The sequence below is a fragment of the Lithobates pipiens genome, unplaced genomic scaffold (assembly GCF_037356315.1).
Source record: "Lithobates pipiens isolate NorthernLeopardFrog02 unplaced genomic scaffold, aLitPip1_a1.2 Scaffold_23, whole genome shotgun sequence".
NCBI classification, from domain to species: Eukaryota; Metazoa; Chordata; class Amphibia; order Anura; family Ranidae; genus Lithobates; species Lithobates pipiens.
Window position 1 is genome coordinate 304,010,453 of NW_027507785.1, and position 9,177 is coordinate 304,019,629.

The window sequence follows — 9,177 nt, forward strand, 5'->3', positions numbered from 1 at the left end:
AACTGGCCAAAGCCCTAAAAGAGGCCACGTTGTCGAACCATATTTATGCCTTAAAAGACAAAAGGGGTACTTTAAAACACAATTCAGAAGAAATAGCGGAATTGTTCCATGCCTACTATTCTAAACTATATAAAATTCCGGCCCAACACAAACCATCTCACCTGACGAGCACAAAACAGGACACTATACGTGACTTCCTACAGAATAGTGGACTGCCCTCCCTGACGATAGAAGATACAAATGCACTAAAATTGCGCATGCCCGTGCAACGGAGACAAACTACATACATTTTTAAAAGTCTTTACAGGTTACCACTTTAAATTTACACAGGAGGTCCAGTGCTAGAATTACTGACCTCAATCTGTTTGTGATACCTCACATGCAATTGCTTTTTAGATATGACACGAGACACCTTTGCATGAGAGCGCAGGGGTGCTTTCATTTTTCTTTTTATTATTTATTTTGCTTTTTTCATTTTATTTTTATACTGTCCCTTTCATATTTTTTTTTTTATTTTTTTTTTATCGCTTTCATTGTATTCACAGGGAATGTAAATATCCCCTGTGATAGCAATAAGGCAGTGACAGGTACTCTTTTCAGAAAGCTTTGGGGTTTATTAGACTCTAGATCTCTCCTCTTCCTCCTTAAAGCATCTGACCACACCAAGATCAGTGTGATCAGATGCTTTCCTAATTTAAAAATGGTGCTGTTAATATCTGGCGACACCGAAAGTGATGAAATGGCCACAGATTCCAGTTTCTTAGGCCATAGTGATGATTGGAGCTGTTCTGGTCTCGGATCAGCTCTATGGTCAGCTTGCGGAACCACAGGCTGCGTTCTCGGGACTGGAGAGCCAGAGAAAACCGTGGAAGGCAGCGGGAGAAGGGGGGGTGGTTCATCCCCTCCCACTGCTTGTAAAAGCAACCTAGCTGCTAATTAGTCACTAGGATTGCTTTTACATGAAAGCTGACTGCCGGCTAAAAAACGATACCAACATGATGCCTACACCTGCAGGCATCATCCCGGTATAACCACTCAGAATCCAGTGACGTACCAGTACGGTGTTGGTCCTTATTGGGTATATATTGTAATGAGGAAGAGGACATGGGATGAAGGAGATGGGACTGGAGTAGGAAGAGGGCATGAGATGGAGTAGCATGAGGACATGGGATAGGAGGAGATGAGACTGGGAAAGGAGGACATGGGATGGGGAAAATTGGACTGGAGGAGGGGGACATGGGGTGGAACCTAGTGGGATGGCCAGTGGGCAGATTAGATGGGACAGCTAGTATGTATGTTGATGATCACGCCCAGGGGAGCCTAAGCATTAAGCTGTGCCAGGAGCGCCAATATTTCATATGGCTGCCCTGCTGGCAATCAAAGGGTTAAGAAAATAGGGCCAGAGGGATCTATCAGGACAGTTGCTGTAGCTGACCATGGATATATTCCCATCAAGCGGGTTATACTGGACTATGTTGGTACTGATACACAAATGACCATTTTTTTTTTTTATATAACAAATATAATTTTATTAAATATAAAAAAGACATGTACAAAGAACAAATTAATACAATTCAACCACAGACAACTGCTAACGGGATCACCCCAGTGGAGACTGTTGATGTGGTTATAGACAATCTGGTCCTCTACCAGTTTCGGGGATTGAAACAGCTTCTTCAGGAGGGACTATCTATAAGTCAGAAAATACATACAATAATTACAGCAAATATTGTAATAAAAAGATCCGCTCACCCAGAGGATCATACATCGATACGTAACCAGGCCGCCAAAAGGTGGGGGATTGTACAAGGCCACGTCTAATTAAGGATAGATATGATAATGGTAAATGGACAAGCCAATTGCAATCCAATTAATAGGGCCCATAAGGAGTGAAGAGACACCAGTTGCTGTACAAGATAGTGGGGACAATTGAGGCAATGGGGGGTGAACCGTGTAAGGGGGGGGGGGGGGGAAGAGTGAAAGAGACAAAGGGGAGAGGAAGGTGAAAAGGAAAAGAAGAATGGGGAGAGGGGGGAAGATGAGGGGAAGGAAGTGGGGGGTAGGAAAGGGAGGGGTAAGAAAGAAGAACAAGGAAGGAAAATAAGGGGGGGTGAGAAAAAGGGAAAGGGGGGCAAAGGGGAGGGGAGGGTTGGGGGGGGTAACAGTGATTGGAATATACAGACGGATTGCATAGTATAAAAACTCACCAATAAGTGTTGTAAAATTAACAACACGTTACCAGGGGTGGTAGTAGGTCAAGGTGAAAGGAGTAGACACAGCCAACCATACTGTCAGATAAGACAGTGTAGTCTGAGACAGCAGCAGGTTGCAAAAAAAGAGGGGGGGGGCTAAATCTTACCTCAAACTCCACACCGACCAGTATACCACCCCTGGGTCCGGACTGTACCACACACCAAATGGGTCTGGAAGCCCCGTTAAGTATGCTCCCCAACCCGTGCACATCGAGACACGCCGCCGGCGGGCGGCGTCTGACGTCACTGGGTCAGTTTCCAAACACTGCGCAGGTACGCGATCCTGCGTTGCTGCGCAAGCGCATCGTGATCAGTCTAAGGGCCGACCGCCCAGACAAGGTCACGGGCGGCTTAGTGTGAAAGGGGTCTTAGTGAATTTGTGGCTGGCAAATTGATGCTATCTGGGTTTGGCGCTTACCCTAGCGCTATCTAGCGTCACTTGTGAAATGAATACAGTGATCAGAAAAAAAAATCTGTACACTGTACTAATGACAGGGCAGTGAAAGGGTTAATTGGGGGGCAATCAGGGGGATAAACTTCATTAGGAAATATGTGGCGGTCAAACTGGCGCTATCTAGGATAGATGCTAACTTCTGCTAATGCTATCTAGCATCGCTAGTGACACTAATACAGTGATCAGCAAAAAATCTGTTCACTGTACCTGACATTGTGACAGGGAAGTGAATGAGTTAACTGGGGGGGCGCGATCAGGGGGTTAAATGTGCCCAACTATGTGATCTGGTGTCAGTGTACTCCTTTTATTCGCAGTCTAATGCTATCTCTTCTCATGCTTGAACCAAAGAGGGCTCCAGGAACGAAGATTGCATCGCTTCCTGTGCCTATGTTTTGTAAACAGAGGCACATGCTGTCTGCTGATTCGTCAGAACCGATCAGCAAGTCCAGGCCAAAAATCATTGGCATGGACCCGTAAATTGATTGGTTCTGAAGTGAATCACGGCACCGCCAGGCCAGCAGGTGCTCGCGCCCCAGGCTTGGCATTGTGCAGTGAGCACGTATCGCGTGTATATGATGCCCTGTAGCAGTAAATGTGTTATAGGGTGGGCGGCAACTGGTTAACCGCTTAAGCCCCGCACCATTTGGCTGGTCAAAGACCAAAGAACTTTTTACAATTTGGCACTGCGCTGCTTTAACTGGTAATTGTGCTGTCATGCAATGTTGTACCCAAACAAAATTTTCTTCCTTTTTTTCCCACAAATAGAGCTTTCTTTTAAAGGTATTTGATTGCCTCTGCGATTTTTATTTTTTGCGATATAAACAGAAAAATACCAAAAATGTTGAAAAAAAAGATATTTTCTACTTTTTGTTATAAGAAAAATCCAATAAACGAAATTTTAGTCATACATTTAAGTCAATAAGCGTATAATTATTGGTTTGCACAAAAGTTATAGTGTCTACAAACTAGGGTACATTTTCTGGAATTTACGCAGCTTTTAGTTTATGACTTATTTCTTGAGGTGCTAAATTGGCAGGGCAGTACAACCCCCCCCCCCCCCCCCCCAAAATGATCCCATTTTGGAAAGTAGACACCCTAAGCAAATTGCTAAGAGGCATGTTGAGCCCATTGAATATTTAATTTTTTTGTCCCAAGTGATTGAATAATGACAAAAATTTTTTTTTTTTTTACAAAAAGTTGTCACTAAATGATATATTGCTCACACGTGCCATGGTTATATGTGGAATTGCACCCCAAAATACATTTTGCTGCTTCTCCTGAGTACGGGGATACCACATGTGGGACTTTTTTGGAGCTTAGCCGCGTACGGGGCACCGAAAACCAAGAACCGCCTTCAGGATTTCTAAGGGCGTAAATTTTTGATTTCACTCCTCACTACCTATCACAGTAGGTATCACCTTCCCCTCATATTTTTCTTTACGTTATACTGCTTGTTGACGTACTGAGGCTGCAGCAGCATGATGAGGGGTTGTTACCTAAGGGACCGCCCCTTGGGCGGAGCTAGAAAGTTCTAGTTTTAGTATCACATGTTAACATGTAATACCTAGTCCTTGCCTGAAGGTGGCATAACAACCCAATAGTCTAAAGAGAGAAGTTGTGTCAGTCGAATTGCAGAGAAAAGGATTTTATGGTGAGTACAAAAAATCCTATTTTTAATGCAGCCTATGGGCTGAACGAAAAAAAAGAGACTGATCGGTGGGTATGCCCACCATTAGAAAACCTCCCTTCATCCACCCACTTCTAATCATGGGCATACGTGCACCATTTATATATGCGGAAGCATGGGGGCATCCTCCCGCTAAAGTTAGGAGCAAATCGCTCCTCCACCCCATGCCCCCATGCTTCCACATATATGCTTTTTTTTAACTGTGGTTGTGAAATCACCTCCAACAGCGCTGGAGTCACGGCTTTATGTATGGTGGAAGCAAACGCTGTTGCTGTCAAGATAAATAAATCCGTGCTGCAGCCGAATGGCGTACCTGCTAATCAAATGATGGTTAACAATAGCATTACAATACAAGTAACATTACAGTATAACAGTAAGGCTTACCATATCTGCAAAGCAAATACAAAAAAAAAATAGTAAAAAATAAAACATTTGCATCCTGTGCCTAAAATATATATATGCTGAAGCATGAGGGCATCCACCCCAAAAAGTAGGAGCAAGTTACTCCTCCACCCCTGCTGCCCCCATGCTTATATGCTCTTTTTTTTTTTTTGCTTGTTGATGTACTGAGCCTGCAGTAGTTTTATTATCACATGTTAACATGTAATGCCTAGTCCACTTCTGAAGGTGGCATAACAACCCAATGGTCTAAAGAGAGAAGCTGTGTCAGTCGGTGAATTGCAGAGAAAAGGATTTTAGGGTAAGTACAAAAAAATCCTATTTTTTCATGCAGCCTGTGGGCTGAACGAAAAAAAGAGATTGAGCGGTGGGTATGCCCACCATTAGAATACCTCCCTTCATCCACCCACTTCTAATCATGGGCATACGTGCACCATTTATATATGCCAAAGCATGGGGGCATCCTCCCGCAAAAGTTAGGAGCAAATCGCTCCTCCACCCCTGTTGCCCCCATGCTTCCACATATATGCTCTTTTTTTAACTGTGGTGGTGAAATCACCTCTTATAATTCAGCTTTTTACATGTATGAGAGAGATGTCAAAATTGGCCTGGTTTTGAAGTGGTTAAAAGTGTGCACTAGGCAGCTAACTAAAGCTAGGCATACTGTAGATGTAATAAAAACCATACAGATTCCTCCATCCATCCAGACAAATAAGGTGGATGAAGGAATCCCCCCTCCCCCTTCCCTGCTGGAACATTGTATTCCCACCTCACAATATACCACAATGCCTAGGGCAACCGCACCTCCAGCCCTCCACCTCACATGATGCCACAACGCCTTGGGCAGCCGCCCCTCCTATCCCCTTTAAACCACAACGTCTGGGGCAGTCGCCCCTCCAGTCCCCGCCCTCACATTATACCACAACGCCTGGGGCTGTAGCCCCTCCTGTCCCCCTCACATCATACCACATTGCCTGGGGCAGCCGCCCCTCCAGCCCCCTCACATTATACCACAACGCCTGGGGCAGCCGCCCCTCCAGCCCCCTCACATTATACCACAACACATGGGGCAGCCGCCCCTCCTGTCCCCCTTAAACCACAATGCCTGGGGCAGTCCCCCCTCCAGCCCCCCACCTCACATTATACCACAACACCTAGGGAAGCCCCCTTCAGCCCCCCACCTCACATTATACCACAACACCTGGGGCAGCAGCCCCTTCTGTCTCCCTCACCTCACATTATACCACTATGCCTGAGGGAGCAGCTACTCCTGTCCCCCTTAAACCACAACACCTGGAGCATCCGCCCCTCCAGCTCCCTCACCTCACATCACACCACAAAGCCTGGGGCTTCCCTCCAGCCCCCACCTCATAGCCCCTGCAGCCCCCCACTTCACATTATACCACAACACCTGGGGCAGGAGCCCCTTCTGTCTCCCTCACCTCACATTATACCACAATGCCTGAGGCAGCAGCTACTCCTGTCCCCCTTAAACCACAACGCCTGGGGCTTTCGCCCCTTCAGCCCCGCTCACATTATACCACAACGCCCGGGGCAACCGCACATCCAGCCCCCCACCTCACATGAAACCACAACGCCTGGGGCAGCCGTCCCTCCTGTCCCCCTTAAACCACAACACTTGGGGCGTCCCTCCAGCCCCCCACCTTATATTATACCACAACGCCTGGGGCAGCAGCCCCTCCTGTCTCCCTTGAACCACAATGCCCCCCTAAAACATCCTAAAATTCATCTTCACTGTAATAATCCTCTTCCGATTCTCCTTCTTCCATTCTTGACGCCTCCTGTTTCCTTAATTTTCTCTTTCGACTGTAAATGTAAAAAAAAAAAAGAGTGTAAGAACGATATAAGCAATCTTTACAAAGTAACAGAACTAAGCAGAAATAAAGACTGACTCCACCTAAAATCTGCCCTCTACAGGGGCGTAACCAGTGTGCCCCTTCCGTTAAATTTCTAAGTTACTTTGCTCTGCCATTATCATTTGATGTTGTGCTGGCTATGACATCTGCAAGAACTGGGAACACTGAATTGGATGTCTCACCACTGGTTTAGACATATTTAAATGTAGGTTTGACTTTCCACTATATAAGCCTGAGATACCAATTTTAGGAGAGTTCCTCTTTAACGGTATACTGCTGCCATTGTCAATGTGTCCTGGCATAGACCTTGTTACATTTTATATGCAGACATTGTGCAGCAAATTAAACTGTAATGCCGCATACACTTGGAATTTTGGTCGGAAAAATCTCTGATGGTTTTCCCAACGGAATTCCGACGGGATTTCGCTCATGCTGTCTTGCATACACACGGTCACACCAAATTCCGACCATCAAGAACGCGGTGACGTACAACACGTTTGACGGGACTAGAAAAAGGAAGTTCAATAGCCAGTAGCCAATAGCTTTCGTCTCGTAGTTGAATCTGAGCATGTCCGAAAAATTGAAAACATGCTCTCAATCTTTTGCTGGCCGAAATTCAGCCATCAAAAGTCCGATGGGGCATACACATGATCGCATTTTCCGACCAAATGTTCTCATCGGCCTTTTGCTGGCCAAATTTCCGATCGTGTGTATGTGGCATTTGGAAAAAAAAGGTAATTACAGGTATACATCAGGAACTCATTTGCTATTATTACCTGCAGCCTCATAGCCATCCACCTGTCACACATGCTAAAGCTATAAAATGCCCTTATTACTAGCAAAATAGATCTATCGTTGGTGTGTGAAAGATAACTCTATGCTCAAAGAGGAGCTTTTGCTGCTAAAATTTGGGGACTGAACATTGAGGGCAAACTGCTGGTAATAGAGAAAATTGACTTTTGGTTTGTATTTTGATAAAATACTATAGAAAATATAAAATCAACTTACTATTTGTAGATTCCTCTTCCCAAGCGGAATATGAATATGAATGAGATTATGGCAATGATGAAAAAACAGAGAATGACAACGTATTTTAGCAGAACCCATTCTTTGCCAACAGTTGCTGTTTGTTTGGTGGCCGGGGTAGTGACTGGAGGGGTAACCGTGGGCTTATGCTTTGCTTTTAATTTCTTGCCAGTGATCTTTCCTTGGTTCCTTGGTTTTTTGTGAACCGTTGTTTTTTCTTCCTCGTCCTCGTCCTCGTACTCGTCCTCGTACTCGTCCTCGTACTCGACCTCGTCCTCCTCCTCGTACTCGTCCTCGTCCTCGGTTTCTGTCTGGATAGTGACTGGACGGTGAACCGCGGGCTTACGCTTTGGTTTTAATCTCTTGCCACTGGTCTGTCCTTTGTCCACAGGCCTTGCTTGTCTTTCCTTCCCAGGCCTTGCTTGTCCTTCCTTCCCAGGCCTTGCTTGTCCTTCCTTCCCAGGCCTTGCTTGTCCTTCCTTCCCAGGCCTTGCTTGTCCTTCCTTCCCAGGCCTTGCTTGTCCTTCCTTCCCAGGCCTTGCTTGTCCTTCCTTCACAGGCCTTGCTTGTCCTTCCTCCACAACCGCGGTTTGTTCTTTATGATCCGTGGCTATATGCATTGAGTTGTATTCCTCTCCAGTGGTCTGTCCTTCGTCCCCAGACCTCGCATTCGGTATTGACTCTGGAAGCTTGAACATGGCCTCACGCCTTGCACTGAATTTCTTTCCAGAGCTCATTAGTGGAGAATCTGCATAAAACAAATGAAAGGAGAGGTCATACAAATGTACAGTGAAGCAGCAGATCAAACATTTTCTAGCTTGGGCGTGCATTCAGTGTGGGAGGATCAAAAACGCTTTCAGATTTGTATTGCGCTCGGTGTCTTTTCTTAGGCCTCATGCACACAGATGTGAAAAATAAATCAGTTTTCCGTGGCATTTTGCATTTATTACACCTCTGAATGCATCTGCATGTTAGTCAATGTGCCTATGCAAGCATTTTAACACATTTTTATGGGCAATGTTCAGGGGTAAAAAGAAATATGGCTCAGACACGCATTGGGGTTATTTAGTTTAGAACGGGGTGGATAAATTAACCACATTCCGACCGCTGCACGCCCCTATACGTCGGTACAATGGCAGCGGTGGGCAAATAGGCGTACCTGTACATCTCCTTTAAGATATTGTGCCCACGGGACCAGAGGACTCGATGTCCACCGGTCTCCCAGCGATCGTGTCACGGAGCCTCAGAACGGGGAACTGCCTATGTAAACGAGGCACCGTTCTGGCTTGTGTCATTACAGAGATCACCGCTCCCAGTCATCGAGAGCGGTGATCACTGTCATGTGACTTGAAGCCCACCCCCCCACAGTTAGAATCTCTCCCTAGGACACACTTAACCTCTCCATCGCCCCCTAGTGGTTAACCCCTTCCCTGCCAGTGTCATTTACACAGTAACCAGTGCATTTTTATAAACTTCTGGTTT

General features: G+C 45.8%; 1 protein-coding gene across 1 annotated transcript; it reads right to left on the minus strand.

Annotated features, from left to right (window-relative positions):
* Positions 1 to 6,183: 6,183 nt before the first annotated feature.
* LOC143926578 (uncharacterized) lies at positions 6,184 to 8,709 on the minus strand. The gene is made up of 2 exons (XM_077450449.1): positions 7,678 to 8,709; positions 6,184 to 6,619 (listed from the first exon to the last, which is right to left on the minus strand). The coding sequence occupies exons 1-2, from the start codon at positions 8,523 to 8,525 to the stop codon at positions 6,532 to 6,534; spliced, it is 936 nt and encodes a 311-aa protein (XP_077306575.1). The 5' UTR covers positions 8,526 to 8,709; the 3' UTR covers positions 6,184 to 6,531.
* Between the last annotated feature and the right edge of the window lie 468 nt (positions 8,710 to 9,177).